Genomic DNA, 17422 nt, shown 5'->3' on the forward strand with positions numbered 1-17422 from the left:
GGAGAAGGGACAGGATGCGGCCCGGTGTAGGTAGGAGAGACAGCGGAACGCGACGGGAGAAAGACCCCGCTGAGCTGGCCTGGCCCTGGGCCAGCCAGCTTTCTTTGAGAATTAGGGGGGAATGCACCGCTACCAAGCCACGGCCGAGAGACGTGTGTCGCCACGACATGTAGTTACATTTTGAAATGCGTGAAAAAGCCTCGGAATCTGAACTGAAAACGTTTACAAGCAAACGCATTTACAAAAAATAATGCCCATAACAGGTTCGAATATTAAGGGCTGGCTAATATTTGTTCGAATATCATTATTTTTTTTAATGATATTCGAATAACGAAGTTCGGAGTCAAAGCCCTAAAACAAACTGGGAACTATATTCTCAGACAGGCTTGCTGCGAGCATATCACTCCGCCCAAGTACTATATTCTTCCGCCTGAGAATATAGTTCCCGGTTTCTTTACGGTTAGAAGATGGCTGTGTCTCATGTTACGTTGTTTTTTGTACACGCTGTGACTCTACAAATCACAACATGTAAATAGGAACATGTTGGCATTATTTTGTCACTTATTGGGAGCAGTAGGATTACCATTCACCTGCCTATTCTGTAATTGGCTGATGCTGCTGGAGCCGTCAGACAGCGTTACAGCACGCACGGAGATGAGAAGGGTATGTATGGACTTGTCTAACTCTGGGGGTTACGGTGAATAAGCTAAATTCCCAATAAGTTGGCGTGTTCCTTTAAGAACAACAAATACTTCTTTGTTGCAGCATTAGTTAAAAAGCTCTAGCAGTTGAACCCTGAACTCAGAATATTTTATTACAAGAAAATAATAACTAATTAATAATAATAACAAACTAATTTTAATTTTAATAAATCATTTCAAAAGGGAGGGAGTGTAATGTGTAGTCCTAGCCAGGATAACATACATGCTGTCCAGAAGATAAAGTTAGTGCTGGGGCCTCATTTATAAAACTGTGCGTGTATTCTATTCTGAAAGATTTTGTGCGCAAAAACAATATTCTGATTTATAACACCTTGCGGCGGACACCGGTACACACTCTTCTCCTTATAAATACGGATGTGCGTTACCTTATGGGGTCGTGCACGAGCCTCACGCTCCTCCCAAGGTCGTCCCATATTTGGCCTAATAAGGTCCATGTTAATCAATCAATGAATATTCCAGCCTTGAAAGGAGCCCTTGATCACCAATCACGAAACATAAAAAAGGGGGGGGGAAAAATGTGCTCCTAACAGAGGTAGAACATCGAAACAAAATTCTGTTTGGAGGCCTTAACCCTTGTGTGGTGTTCATATTTTTGTTACACAGCATTAATACTTAACAGATTTAGATCAATTACCAATGATATTTACATCATTTATGGTTCATATTTGCCATTTATCCCTGTGAGAGCACATTTATGATTATATGATCATTTTCATTTTTTGTGAGAAAACAAGGAAATTCAATTATTAAAAAGGTAAAAAATAGAAACAAGATTTTGGATCATTATTGGTGCTTATTTCTTAGAACTTAATCAAAACAGGTGAAAGTGCCTGAAATGTAACAATTTGGTAACTTTGTGTGGGAATAGCAGGTGCAGAAAGACAACATTCCCACACACGGACACCTACAAACAGACACACACAAAAAACCAAACGGCGCATTTTACGGAGATAGGCAGGGGAGAGCACGGTGTGGGAGGATCCCCTGCCTGTCCCCGTTGCTGGCAGCCCCTCGCCGGGCGCCGCGACTGGCTCTGGGTCGGCTTAGAAAGAAAGGATTGTTGGGTTCAGGAAAACAGAAACTGGGAACATTTTTAAGCATGGAAATTCTTTATAAATCCCGACTATTGCGACAAATGTTGCAACAACAAATTTCACCCTGCTTCACGCAACCTTTTCTTGCGTAACAGGTTTTATAAATGAGGCCCGTGGTCAGCCTTCAATGTGGAGAGAAGATCAGAATATAACCAGAGGTGGGTAGTAACGAGTTACATTTACTCCATTACATTTACTTGAGTACGTTTTTGAAAAAATTATACTTCTAGGAGTAGTTTTAAATCACTATACTTTTTACTTTTACTTGAGTAGATTTGTGAAGAAGAAACTGTACTCTTACTCCACTACATTAGGCTACAATGAGCTCGTTACTTTTCTTTTTACCTCTTTGAGTACGGTGGCCGGGAAGTGCAATGCAACATTACAAAGAATGAAACACTTTTACATTTTGGAAAACAAATTTACATTTTGGAAAACAAAATAACATTTTGGAAAACAAATTTACATTTTGGAAAACAAAATAACATTTTGGAAAACAAATTTACATTTTGGAAAACAAAATAACATTTTAGAAAACAAATTTACATTTTGGAAAACAAAATAACATTTTAGAAAACAAATTTACATTTTAGAAAACAAATTTACATTTTGGAAAACAAATTTACATTTTGGAAAACAAAATAACATTTTAGAAAACAAATTTACATTTTGGAAAACAAAATAACATTTTAGAAAACAAATTTACATTTTGGAAAACAAAATAACATTTTCGAAAACAAATTTACATTTTAGAAAACAAATTTACATTTTGGAAAACAAAATAACATTTTAGAAAACAAATTTACATTTTCGAAAACAAATTAACAAGATGCAAAACACTTTTACCACGAATAAAAACAAATTTACAAATAAAAGACAGATTGTTCCCCGAAAGGGAATGTACCACATACGGAAAAAGTGATGAGGTTTTGTATACATGTCGCCTTGACTACGGCAGTTATGGATCGAATGCGTCAATAGAGCCGCCATCTTGGAACAGGGAGGCACTGCCTTATATACTGTCTATGGGCCGTCCTTAATGCATCAGCGTCAATGTAGGCAAAGGTCTAACAGAAATAAAATCACTATAAATCGTCAAAATCTCATGCGATGTTCTTGTTTTTTAAACAAAAAGACAAAGAGACTAATTAATGTGTTAATACAAAGAATATTTATTATAATCAGTTCACAGATATGAGTACAAACGGAAACTTCACCCTTCTGAACTAAGAGGTTCTGCTTCAAAGTGAAGTTTAAACAGACTGAAATGTCCAGGCTCACTCCCCCACTAATGATTCATTTATTTCTGCATGTATTTATTTATTTAACGAGACTTTAAGTCGGTGTTTCGTCGTTCACAGTCCGGAGTCCCGCCAGACTCCCTTTAGGAAACCTGTGATTTAAACTTCAGCAGGCTGTGACAGTCCGCTCCGTTTAGTCCTGGATCTGATTCTCCGGGCTTCCCTTCCCTCCAGCGGGCCCGGCAATCGGCCTGGGTCTCCAGCTGCGTGGTGTCGGTTTTGGCTCCCAGGAATGGGCAGTGAGCTCCAGGTCCTGCAGCTGCAGACGGACTCAGCTGCCCCCTGCTGTAGCTTCGATCCGGCCCGCGGCGTCGATCACGTTCCCTGTTTTTCCAATGTTTCCGTCAGGTCCGCGTCATATAAAAACTCCAAACACCGACCACACGTAAAGTCACCATAAACTTCATTCACGCCATATACTCACTCACAACAACACAAATTGACTGCGCTCACCAACAACACCTCATCACTTCCGGTATGTGGTACATTCCCTTTCCGTGAAGAATCTGTCATTTGTAAATTTGTTTCGGGACTGGTAAAAGTGTTTTGCATCTTGTTAATTTGTTTTCTAAAATGTAAATTTGTTTTCGAAAATGTAAATTTGTTTTCGAAAATGTAAATTTGTTTTCTAAAATGTTATTTTGTTTTCCAAAATGTAAATTTGTTTTCTAAAACGTAAATTTGTTTTCGAAAATGTTATTTTGTTTTCCAAAATGTTATTTTGTTTTCCAAAATGTAAATTTGTTTTCTAAAACGTAAATTTGTTTTCGAAAATGTTATTTTGTTTTCCAAAATGTAAATTTGTTTTCTAAAACGTAAATTTGTTTTCGAAAATGTTATTTTGTTTTCCAAAATGTAAATTTGTTTTCTAAAATGTTATTTTGTTTTCCAAAATGTAAATTTGTTTTCTAAAATGTTATTTTGTTTTCCAAAATGTAAATTTGTTTTCCAAAATGTAAATTTGTTTTCCAAAATGTAAATTTGTCTCGAGCTTTGTAAAAGTGTTTCATTCTTTGTGCAAATGTTGCATTGCACTTCCGGCCACCGTACTTTGGTATTCTACGCGTCATTGTTTGTATTCCCCGGCGTACGCCTCATTTTAATGTTTTATTTTGAAGAAAAAAAAAAAAAAAGAGAGAGAGAGAGAGAGAGAAAAAAAAAAAAGACTTCCGCCAAAGGCTCTACCACGTACGTGACAGTTCACCAATCAAACGTATTTGTGCAGTCTCGTCAGCTGGCAACAAAAAATAGGCGACGCTGATGCGTAAATCAACACTTATCAATATCACTTCTCCATCAGTCAGGACCAAGATCTGACCATAATTACACTTGTGCTTTCCATAATCTGCCGTAATTAGCCTATTATTTCAGTTGCAATCCTGCCAGTGGAAGCGATCGTGAGAGCAAATAAAAAATATAAAAAACATAATTCAAACCGCTGTGCGCATTGGCTCAAGAAGCAGAGAAATAGCCTATATTTAATTCCCTCCCATTCAAATCTATATATTTCATAAATATACCCATCAGGGAATGTTCTCTAAATGTTTTAACTTTTATGAGCACACTCTTCCCCCATCTCTCTCTCTCTCTCTCTCTCTCTCTCTCTGATCTTCTATAAGAACGGTGATGCCGTTATCAATCGAGTAGGCCTATTGATTGGTCAGTAGGCGGTGCTTTTACACCGGTTGATCTCTGATCTCCAACATAACCTGCTCCTGACCATTTTTGGCATCCAGCATGAGTTACCATGGCGATTGAACCCGGTATCAAGTGATCCACCTTGGTGATAAAGAAAACCCTGGGTTGAACCTGAAGTTAGCTGTTAACCCCAAATCTTGCTTCATAGTACAGGCCTCTGGCCTCATAATGAAAGCATGTTTACCTTAGTAAAAGTGCCAAACAGCAGCTCCATTACCTTGTTCTAGTTCTGCCTGCAAGAGCCTGGTAAAAAAAAGTAGGTTTGGAAATTTGTGTTACTTGTGCTTATTTATTTTTTATGTATTATTATTTTATGTATTTTATTTTTTAAGTACTTGAATTTACCTGGATTATTTTAATGTAAGCTATTTTGTAATTAATTAATTTTTATTTATTTTATTGATTGATGAACTATAATTTGCCTAAAGATGATTATTTTGTATTTTTGTCCATCTGATTGAATGCTTATATCCAAAAAAGGTAACACTTTATTTAGATAGTCAATCTGTAGATGCTCTACAAACTATCAACAGATTATCAGTACATTTCTCAACTGCATGTCTGCAGACTGTCAACACTTAATCTGTAGATGATCTATAAACTATCAACAAAATATTGTGCTTCCATAACTGAATGACTGTAGACATTCTCAAATGAATGTCTGCAAACTTTCAACAATTAATCTGTAGATGATCTACAAACTATCAACAAAATATCTTACTTCCATAACCAAATGTTTTTAGACATTCTCAGCTGAATGTCTGTAGACATTCAACAATTAATCTGTAGACGATCTACAAACTACTTTAATAACTGAATGTCTGTAGTCATTCAACAATTAATCCGTAGATGAACTACAAATTACTTTAATAACTGAATGTCTGTAGACATTCAACAATTAATCTGTAGATGATCTACAAACTACTTTAATAACTGAATGTCTGTAGACATTCAACACTTAATCCGTAGATGAACTACAAACTAACACGTTTTATTGTGATAATCTATATATCTATAGATATACAACTGCTTGAAACAGCGCATTTGTAGTGTATCAATAACATATATACATATACCGTATATACTCAACAACTTTGCTACAACTTATTTGTAGCGTGTCAATAGCATCTCTAAAGTATTTTTAACCATATACATCTATCGCAACTCTCTAAGTCTATTAGCAGCATCACTAAGGCATCTGTAACACTTTTACAACACATGTGATGTCATTCAAGTAACTATCTGTAGGTATGCGGGGGGAAAAAAAAGAAAAAAAAAAAAAAAAAAAAAAAATATTGTTTTTTTTATATATAAACAAAAAAAAAAAAAAAAAAAAAATATAAAAAAAAAAAAAAGGGAAAAAAAAAAAAAAAAAAAAAAAATATATATATTTTATTAAAAAAAAAATTAAATTAAATTTATTTTGGGTGGTTTTTTTTTTCTTCTTCACATTAACAAAACATCTACCGATCAATATGTTCAGAATATTCATAAACTCTAGAAATAATCTATAGATATGCCTTGTGAATATCCAAATAAATTGAAATTTAGTTGACTTGTTATGGCTTATCTACATCACATTAACAAAATGTCTACTTATCAAAAAGTTCAGTGCATTCACAACCTAGTAATAATCTATATGCCTATGACTATCAAAATAAAAATAAAACACAAAGGAAACTTTGTGGACTGTTTATGGCTTATTTACTTCACATTTACATAATATCTGCTGATCAACATGTTCAGTACATCCACAAAGAACGAATAATGAAACAAAAAATCACAGCATTGTATTGCCTGGTATATTGCCTGGTCTACCAAAATGTACACATCTTATACAAAAACAGAGCCTCTAATACAAGCGATGCACTGAAATCTGCTGCAACATTGCTGAACATAATTTATGAAATTACAGAGCCTAAGGTTGATCATTATGTTGAATGGTGGTTTCTGAAATTCCAGTATACCATGCAACACAAGTGCATATGTGTTCACTTCTACAATTCACATTTGGAGGTTAGGAGAGGTTAGTAAAAGAGGAGAGTATAAACTTTACAATGGCTAATATCTACAATGTGTCTCCATTCATGAATATCTTATGTCCTTAAAAAGTCTACCAAGGATTCCATGTTTATGTCTTTTGCCCAACCAGTAGGTCCATTCTATGAAGCAGAGCTGCCTTTTCAGAGACTTTTCTGTTCGGTTTCCACGCAACCGCCATACCTCCTTCTTGTAGGTCTGCCATGCCCTCTCAATGTTCTGTGTGTGTAGACCTGTAGCTGGGTCTACGTAATTTTGACTGTGGTTGACCTTCACGTGTCTGTAGCCTTCCTGTGAAAGACTTGAATATGCTCTCCACTCATCACTTACTACCGTACTCTGAGGTTTTATGTGCTTCTTGATAATAGGAACCAAGGTAGCCTTGTTCCTCCTCTTCACTAGACGAAGGACGGGTCGTCTGGAGTTGCCCCGTATCTCCAACATCCCAAATACCCACGTCTTTCTCCTCCATGTGTTACCAAAACGTCCTCTGGCATACTGAAATAAAATGTTTAAATATAATGAGTAGACAATGAATCTCCCAACACTTTGAAGAGACAGTTTGCAATTAAAACAATTAAAATAATTTTGTAGTACAAGATATTGAGCTGGTTTGCAAGATCAATTTGAATAGAATTGAATGAACCATGTTGTTCGTACAGATTTGTAGATAATGTCTTTTTTTCTGTGTGCAAATTTAGTGTTGATATTGCAGATTTTGACTTGAAAGCTATAGAATAACTTAGCAACAGAATACATACCTTTCTTTTATGACAGAATTTGCTTTCATCAATGTGGATAAGGACATCAACTCCACCTATTCTCTGCCCTTTTTGCTTCCGATGCTTTCTCATGCTTTTAAGACAGATGTGCCGAAGTTTCTTTGCCATCCTTGAGAGTGTAGCGCTACTCTTAGAAATCCCATCTTGCAACATGTCCACTTGCCGCATACACAAACCTTGTGAAAATCTGGAAACATAATGTTAGACATTTGATTCATTATTGTGAAGAATGTATATACATTTTATAAACACATTGCATGTTTTACAGGCAATTTAGCATTATGTCGCGAATTCTCAGTGGACATTATACAGTTTGTGTGAGATCTTGTATAGTTTTCAGTAAAGAAATTGAGAAAGGAAATTTACACCTTCATTCATCCACTCAAAACAGGTCTGTATATTTATTAAATTCACAGTTTCTCGACTATGCTTTCAACCATCTATAGTTAAAAGCACAACCAAATTCCAGCAAGTCAATACCCTAAAATAGATAAGACCAAACTGAAATATATTAAGTGCATATACAAGTAAATGCATCCAATGCAAAAAGAATGTCAATTTAAAAGCACAATAAACCAACATGATACAAATGTGAAAAATGTTGAATTGAAAAGAAAAAAATATAGTTTCTATGTGTTTATTCTAATGGCACAACCAACCTAACTGGATTTGAAGAATATAATGCAAGTAATCAATGGTGTTTAACAGTTGTCAAAGTTGTGTCTTCTGAAGAAATATAGAGTGAGTCAAACAAAGCACTGCTTCTGGGCATTAGTGACATGCAATTTCACTTCTTTCTACATTGCTTGTCCAACCTAAAACTCAGACATGTCAAGTGTGAGCTGTCATTCACTTGTCAATGTTAAGTTGCAGGTTCCCAACCTACCTGAGGGAGAAATCCTGGTTGATCTTGTAAGTTACTGCAGTTACCTTTTATCTCTTATAACCAATAACATATTTAGAAGGTATTTACCTGTGTATGTATTTCATCCATGTAAAAAGGCTGGAGTGAGACCGATAGAAAATGGACCCAGTCCTAATGCTTCTTCTTAATCGTCGACATGTCTTTCTGTGGCACTCCCTGGAAATCAAATATTTCTTTTATTTTATAGACTTGAATAGCCTTGTTGAGTTGACAAAACATTCAGTGCACATGGTTAAGTATCCTATGATGATCTAATTAAATAGTCGGCACATGCTAGAAAAGCTGTGTGCTATATAAAATAAATGTTGTTGATTGATTGAATAGCCTATGTTGTTTTCACACATTTAAATTAAGCATGCTTTTTTCAACAACAAAAATTACTTGCTTCCAGCAGGTTGATACACCTAACATTACAATAACACACTACAGTTGGCTAATAATGACTTACCAGATGAAGTTGTCTGTGCACTGGTAGGAAACCATATTCATCTTATGTCCACATTGCTTGCATTTCATCTTTCCTTTTAGCAGATGTTTTTTCTGTAGCCATTTGATCAGTTTTAAACTGGATTTTTTGTTTTGTTTGACATAAACTTTATAAATTAGTTTTCTAATGCAACAGTCCATTATTATCATAGAGGCATGTAAAGGATTCAAAAGAATTTGAATAGAATTGGCGCACTCCTTGACTATATAGTAGCCTATTTGGCGCCCTGCCATTTCATTGGCTATCCCATCCCGGCACACGCCAATACATTTTATCTTCTCCAGTCTAGACCAATAACGAATGAGCAGTTTTAGCTCACATCTGAGCCCGGGTTCAAGCTCACATCCACAAAGGCGAAGGTAAGCAACTATGTTTACATCTGTGTAATAACATATCTAACGTTAATGATGTAGGCAAGAAAAATGTAACTGCTATCTATGGCATGAATCATATACTTGTTCAGGAATAACCTAATTACCTTGAGCTTAGCTGACATTATCTGGCTAGCTCAAAGTTTTAATCACTACCTGTATGGTACAGTAGCTAACTATTACTAGTATCTTTCTAGAGTCCACACAGCATGGCCGCTCTGGGGACAAGAGGAGCAGCGTGTCCATGACAAGGAGGAAGTTGAAGAACAATGTAAGTAGATGCTTAGTGATAGTTAGCTATGAACTAGCTTAGATTTGTGAAGGCTAGCTAGCTTGATAGTTCACATTAGCAATGACAAGCTCATAAGGTGGTTTATTTGGGTGTTCCTTATCATTACTGGAGCAACTGTTTTATTAATACACAAGATTTTTTTTTTTATTTTTTTTTTTTTTTTTTTTTTTTTTTTTTTTTTTTTTTTTTTTTTTTTTTTTTTTTTTTTTTTGTTAGTTTTTTTTTTTTTTTTTTTTTTAAAAATTTTTTTTTTTTATTTTTTTTTTTGTTGTTTTTTTTTTTTTTTTTTTTTTTTTTTTTTTTTTTTTTTTTTTGTTTTTTTTTTTTTTTTTGTAAAAAAAAAAAAAAAATTTTATTTTTTATTTAAAAAAAAAGGTTTTTTTAATTTTTTTTTTTTAAATTTTTATTTTTTTTTTACAAAGGTCTTAAATTATTTCTTGTCCTTTTGTAGGATTATACCGTAACGTCATCATAAATAAATTCTTTACAATTGACTACTGTGACTTGGATGTTATACGACAGTAGGCCTACAGGTACTGTTTACGTTTAGTGTTTTTCCTTACGTTCTTGACCGTGAAGTGTGTGCTGTTTTGGCGACACGTGTATGTATAATAATAACGGGCGCAACATGGTGTTTTATAATAAATCTGTGGTGAGCAAGCTCGATCTGGCCCTAAACATCCAAGCTAGGTCGCTAATCAATTAGGAAAGAAAACAAACCGGAGCCCCACTCTTTATCCTCCCTACTTTCAAGCAGCCTAGGCACAGAAGCAGAACAGGATGAAACAATCACTAAAGCCACTGGCATTTACATTAGCATATCATATTACATTATATACAGTTTTGGAAACTAATTGTAACACATTATAATGCAGAAGTTACATTTTTTATTATCCTATTTATTTTGTTTTTGTTTCATAGCATTAGAAGTCAAAACAATTGTCATATTATCTTATGTTATTATAGTACAAACAAACCTTACAAAGCTATTGGGAATGAAATATATGATTGTGTGAGATGAGTATTATAAAAAAAGTTTTATTAAATACAGTACATGGTAAATAATTCTTTTGTCAGGCCTAAAATTCACATTGGTTTTCCATTATATAGGCATGAAGTTGGCATTACATTTCATCCTAGGTGGTAGTAAAAATATCTTAAAAATTCTTAAATCTAACCTGAAGAATCCTGTCTGAAGCAGACCCATGCCTTGCTTCTATTGAAATTTATTGAAAAATGTTCTGGTACAGGATATAAAATCATCTATTCCAGAATATATATTTTAACAATTTAATGATTAAAAATGACTAACAATTAATAAATAAGTTACATAAATTATTGACAAGCTTTATAATTGTACATTGCACCTTTTGATAGGCAAAATGCATCCAACCTATTCTGAAAAGAGTTAATTGAAGGGGAACACACAACTTCTTCTGGAAGCTCGCACTATGATTTTACCGCACGGAGTGGGGAAAAATTCTTTCTCTTTTCAGAGAGGCATGTTCTAGGATAACGTTTTAAAGAATTCCCTCATCTCTCATACCTATTGCTCCAAAACTGAAAGTTAGGCTCAACTGTTACATCATATATTCCCTGTATATTGGGAATACCTGTACTTATAGAGATGTGGGGGTTCTTGGTAGCACAGTGGTTAAGGAGTCAGACTTGGATTTCTGACTAGGCCAAATGTCGTTTACACTAAGTTGCTTCAGATGATGTTCCTGTAAGTCGCTCTGAAAAACATTGACTGCTAAATGACAAAAAGTACTGTACTGATTATTAGAGCAGGAAACCCCTCAGTTGTGTTTTATAAACTCCTTAATACACAAATTAGAAATAATTTACAGTTGCTTCATATAAAATGTTAGTTGACATGTTGACCTTTTTTTAATTTATTGCCACAAAAAAGCCAGTCTCTTCCCCACCTCCTTGGTGTTATCTCCTAATTTAGGCCCTTTACTTTTCCCTGACCTTGGTTCATTTCATAGCATCGTTTCCTACTTACTTGGTAGTTGGAAGGACAACAATAGGACAACAAGGTCATGTGTTCTACAATTTAAAAAAGAAATGCCAGAAATGTGCAGTACTTCTGCTTTGATTAACTGACATCTTCTGTATTTGTTTCTGTCTGTTGCAGCTCAAGAAGATGAACTTAACATTAACCAAGAATTAATTATATGGAAAAATAAAGCAAAGATCCTCCAGGATCGAGTGGAACAACTTGAGAATGATAAAAAGTTTCTCGAGCAGCAACTGGCTGAGATAACTATTGAAACTGAGGGTAGGTAACTTGACCACAGTTTAATTTAGTCGGAGGTCGCACAACTAAAAGTAAACGTAAGCGGGAAGTGACAAGATTTGTATTGGATTTGCCTGGAACACAGTATTCAGTAAAGCATTATTTATTGTAATTTTCAATACACTGAAATCATCATAAATGGAGAAATTATAAATGTTTGTCTAGTGGTTTCTTTAAAAATAATCATTTACTAGAGATGCACCAATTGCAATTTTCGGTAACAGTTGGTGTTGTGTTTCTATGGTATAATTAAATTGCTTTTGTGGTTTATATATTGAAAGGTTTAAAAAAACGTTTGACAATAGGCGCAGCCAACACTTCTATCTGAACAGAAATTGTTGTAGCAAATTACACACTTGCTTTGAGCATTATACTGAAAGATGAACGAATTTAGCTTAATCACAATCTGAACCATTACGTTCGATAGACGTGAACCGTTGTGCACGCACGTGTAAATATGATGGGCACAGAATTGGAAATATGGTCACCGGTCATGGCCGATCAGCTGAAAACCGGCCTTTTCCTGTCACATGCCAAACAATCGGTTGCATCTCTATCATTTACTCCACTACAAGTTCTTTTACCATGCTATTTTGTTCATGGAACCTTTCTTTTTAATTAAGCACATTAGTTGGTCAATTAGTTAATTATTAGGCATTTGAGGTAAAGACAGTCTGGTGGAAAAAGGAGCCTATATTCGTTGTAGTCTATAGCAAAATAATCACTCTCTAAGGGTAAGACCCAAATGCAGACACAGAAGGCAGCGCTAAAATCACTAGTAGTGACAACTTAGGTCAAGAGCAGACACAAATTGTATACACACAGACAGGCATATTAGGGTACCGACATTAAGAGTGCAGGCTTGTAGTGGGGTACAGGCAGGGTTCATTTAGGCTGTGTCAGATTCCAAGGTAGAATCCAAAACGGAAGGCAGGCCCAACGTGTTGCTTCCTGGTAAATTAATGGTTAATAAGTAATAAGTAGTGAATGAAGAAAATGTTCACGTGATGTGACATGCAATTAAAATGTATTTTGTTTGTAATATATTATACAGTGACTGATGCTGTGCAGCCTGAGGAAAATGAAAAGAGGCCCCAGCTGACATCCCAGCAGTCTTTCAACGCTGACACCGATTCCAGCTCCAACTCCAATTCCAGCTCAGACTCTGATTCCAGCTCAGACTCCGATTCCAGCTCAGACTCCGATTCCAGCTCAGACTCCGATTCCAGCTCAGAGTCCGATTCCAGCTCAAACTCTGATTTGAAAAACAAGAAGCAGAGTAAAGAGAAGAGAAAGGGCAAGAAAAAGGACAAGAGAAAGAAGGACAAGAGAAAGGATAAGAGAAAGAAAGACAAGAGAAAGAAGGACAAGAAAAAGAAGGAAAAGAAAAAGGACCAGAATAAGAACAAAAAAAGAAAAGAGTATAGAAGTCGAGGTAAGATTAAAAAAAAGCAATTACATTGGAGAAATTGTTTTTATTTTATGCAAGGCCAAACTAAATTGATTTACAGTTTAACCTTAATGTGTGTTACAAGATAAATAAATGTGTAATTATGAAAAGTACCTCAATGCATGCATCATTCAGTCACCTAATTGTAGATTCTCTGATCTGTACAAAGTGTGCATGTGCCACTGGGAATGTGTGATGGATCTGCTAGCTTTTAGCTAGCGTATCAGTATTTCAAACCAATTCCGTTTAGGTGTTATCTGTTGGCTTACTAATACAAGTAATAAAATGTTACTTATGAATAGTAAATCATCTTACCGTTGAAACACTTCAATTTGGTTTTCCAGAATGGTATCAGCTTGGTGCCCAAATTACCCATAAAATAACACATTCAAAAATGTCAGTGTTTCCTTTAGGATTATTTTTAGCAGTGGGAACAGGTCTCCATGAAACGGAGCTGACACTTCGCTGCAACACAAACTAATATATATTCACCTTTATTCACACACACAATGAGGCATATTTTCAGTTGTGATTAAACTGTATTTTTTGAGTTACTATATAGGCCAACTTTGATCTTGACATACAGGCTAAGCATTCTGTAGCAAATAACAATAAACCCACTATTAATTACATTATCTTAATGCAGTGTAACTACTTCAGCATGTAAATAATGCACCTAAAATATAAACGTGAGCAAGGGCGTTGAGCAATCGCTATTATATTGAATCAACAGCCATGTGCAATTTAGCTTGCAGGTGAAGAATACTAACAACGAAAATCCCCAGTTAACTTAATTTAAATTTGCAAGACCTATGAACTAATACAAGACCAGGCTTAAATGAACTGACAACATAAGTTATCTACACTTACAGTTCTCAAGGACGTACACACACCATCTCAACTGGCTAGTTATCCTTGTGTGTCCGCTATATTCTCCCCCACACGCACCATCCGTAGCACCTATTTTTGATACCGTAGGGGCGGACATGGTGGCGCCATGGTCAAATCAACATAGAGGAAACGCTGAATGTTACTGATGGAGGAAAGTGAGGAGCGTCATTTATTAAAGAGTAATTCAAGTTTCTGCAACCTAAAATTTATAACAACATGTATATTGACAGTTTTTATATTCTGCTGTTCAATTTCTTTTAGCAGGTAACATCAAAGATGTGGTCACCAGATACCAGCGACTGCTAAACTTGACAAAGAAGGGGTACACTATGTCTATGGCTTTTCGAAAGGCGGGCGTGTCAAGGAATGCCGTGGCTGCCACTGCACCCATTGCTGAGCTGTTCATTGCAGAAAGACAGGTGTTGGAGCAATTGCCTTTTTGCAGAAAACTGTCTGACCTAGTGAAGTTATGCACTGAGAAAATAATTGGAGAAATTGAAGAAAAAGTGGTAGAGATGAAAAGAAAAAGAGAGTTACTTCCATTCCAACTAAAATAAGCCTTCATGGGGGTGACAGAAACTACTCACTATAGCTTTTCACTAAATGCTCATATTATGCTTTTTGGTTTTTCCCTTTCCTTTATTATGTTGTCTTTTTTGTGCATGTAATAGGCTTCCAAAGTGAAAAAGCCCATCGTTTGTATTAGAGGCTCTGTTTTTGTTTTAGATGTGTACATTTTGTTTGACCAGGCAATACAATGCTGTGATTTTTTGTTTCATTATTTGTTCTTTGTGAATGTACTGAATATGTTGATCAGCAATTATGTAATTGTGAAGTAAATAAGCCATAAACAGTCCACAAAGTTTCCTTTGTGTTTTATTTTTATTTTGATAGTCATAGGCATATAGATTATTACTAGGTTGTGAATGCACTGAACTTTTTGATAGGACATTTTGTTAATGTGATGTAGATAAGCCATAACAAGTCAACTAAATTTCAATTTATTTGGATATTCACAAGGCATACAGATTATTTCTAGAGTTTATGAATATTCTGAACATATTGATCGGTAGATGTTTTGTTAATGTGAAGTAGATAAACCATAACCAGTCAAATAAATTTCACTTCATTTGGATAGTTATAATGCATATCTATAGATTATTTCTAGAGTTTGTGAACACACTGAACATGTTGATCAATATATATTTTGTTAATGTGAAGTAGATAAGCCATAAACAGTCGACTAAGTTTCACTTGTGTTTCACTTTATTTGGATAGTCACAAAGCATACCTACAGATAGTTACTTGAATGACATCACATGTGTTGTAAAAGTGTTACAGATGCCTTAGTGATGCTGCTAATAGACTTAGAGATTTGCGGTAGATGTATATGGTTAAAAATACTTTAGAGATGCTATTGACACGCTACAAATAAGTTGTAGCAAAGTTGTTGAGTATATACGGTATATGTATATATGTTATTGATACACTACAAATGCGCTGTTTCAAGCAGTTGTATATCTATAGATATATAGATTATCACAATAAAACGTGTTAGTTTGTAGTTCATCTACGGATTAAGTGTTGAATGTCTACAGACATTCAGTTATTAAAGTAGTTTGTAGATCATCTACAGATTAATTGTTGAATGTCTACAGACATTCAGTTATTAAAGTAATTTGTAGTTCATCTACGGATTAATTGTTGAATGACTACAGACATTCAGTTATTAAAGTAGTTTGTAGATCGTCTACAGATTAATTGTTGAATGTCTACAGACATTCAGCTGAGAATGTCTAAAAACATTTGGTTATGGAAGTAAGATATTTTGTTGATAGTTTGTAGATCATCTACAGATTAATTGTTGAAAGTTTGCAGACATTCATTTGAGAATGTCTACAGTCATTCAGTTATGGAAGCACAATATTTTGTTGATAGTTTATAGATCATCTACAGATTAAGTGTTGACAGTCTGCAGACATGCAGTTGAGAAATGTACTGATAATCTGTTGATAGTTTGTAGAGCATCTACAGATTGACAGATTGATATCTAAATAAAGTGTTACCTAAAAAATAAATCAGACGTTACTCAACAGTTACTCAGTACTTAAGTAGTTTTTTCACCAAGTACTTTTTTACTCTTACTCAAGTAATTATGTGAATGGCTACTTTTACTTTTACTTGAGTCATATTATTCTGAAGTAACAGTACTTTTACTTGAGTACAATTTTTGGCTACTCTACCCACCTCTGAATATAACAACACAGCTATCAGGGCATGAGGAGGAGGCAGGAGGAAACAGCTTGGCTCTGAAACATGTTCACAACGAGGCAGTGTGAACGCGCTGGTGTTTTTTAAGGTGACTACTCTGAGAAAACATTTCCCCACATTGTTCACACCAGTACGGCTTCTCTCCAGTGTGAATGAGCTGGTGTCTTTTAAGGTTACTACTCCGAGAGAACATTTTACCACAATGTTCACACCAGTACGGCTTCTCTCCTGTGTGAACGCGTTGATGTGTTTTAATGGGACCACTCTGAGAAAATGTTTTCCCACATTGTTCACACCAGTACGGCTTTTCTCCAGTGTGAATGAGCTGGTGTCTTTTAAGGTTACTACTCCGAGAGAACATTTTACCACATTGTTCACACCAGTACAACTTCTCTCCAGTGTGAATGCGTTGATGGGTTTTAAGGGGACCACTCTGAGAAAAAGTTTTCCCACATTGTTCACACCAGTACGGCTTCTCTCCAGTGTGAACACGCTGGTGAGATTTAAGGTCACCGCTCTGAGAAAAGGTTTTACCACACTGATCACAGCTGTATGGCTTCTCTCCAGTGTGAATGCGTTGATGTCTTATTAGGGTACTCTGTTGTGTGAAAGCTGCCCCACATTGATCACAGCTGTGTAGATTGTCTCCAGTGTGAATGTGTTGATGTCTTTTTAGGAGACTCTTTTGTGTGAAAACTGCCCCACATTGATCACAGCTGTGTAGATTGTCTCCAGTGTGAACTCTCTGATGAATCTTTAAATATCCAGATGTTGTGAAGGATTTTTCACAGTGTTG

The 17422-nt window shown here is 35.3% G+C and overlaps 4 protein-coding genes across 4 annotated transcripts in view; all 4 read right to left on the reverse strand.

The window, feature by feature from the left end:
• The window catches only part of LOC120570817 (NACHT, LRR and PYD domains-containing protein 3-like), a 172096-nt gene that overhangs the window by 28805 nt on the left and 125869 nt on the right, over positions 1 to 17422 (reverse strand).
• The window catches only part of LOC120571282, a 175363-nt gene that overhangs the window by 22104 nt on the left and 135837 nt on the right, over positions 1 to 17422 (reverse strand). The window lies entirely within an intron of this gene.
• The window catches only part of LOC120571072 (zinc finger protein 271-like), a 78448-nt gene continuing 62956 nt past the window's right edge, over positions 1931 to 17422 (reverse strand). Inside the window, exons 5-6 of the mRNA XM_039819780.1 lie at positions 16616 to 17258; positions 1931 to 1969 (exon numbers count right to left, since the gene is read on the reverse strand). Of these exons, the coding sequence (XP_039675714.1) occupies positions 16676 to 17258 (583 nt within the window). The 3' untranslated portion in view covers positions 1931 to 1969; positions 16616 to 16675. The remainder of the gene's footprint in view (positions 1970 to 16615; positions 17259 to 17422) is intronic.
• LOC120571301 lies at positions 6629 to 8796 on the reverse strand. The gene is made up of 3 exons (XM_039820187.1): positions 8611 to 8796; positions 7617 to 7824; positions 6629 to 7353 (listed from the first exon to the last, which is right to left on the reverse strand). The coding sequence occupies exons 1-3, from the start codon at positions 8625 to 8627 to the stop codon at positions 6901 to 6903; spliced, it is 678 nt and encodes a 225-aa protein (XP_039676121.1). The 5' UTR covers positions 8628 to 8796; the 3' UTR covers positions 6629 to 6900.

This window comes from Perca fluviatilis, chromosome 2, assembly GCF_010015445.1.
Source record: "Perca fluviatilis chromosome 2, GENO_Pfluv_1.0, whole genome shotgun sequence".
Classification (NCBI taxonomy): domain Eukaryota; kingdom Metazoa; phylum Chordata; class Actinopteri; order Perciformes; family Percidae; genus Perca; species Perca fluviatilis.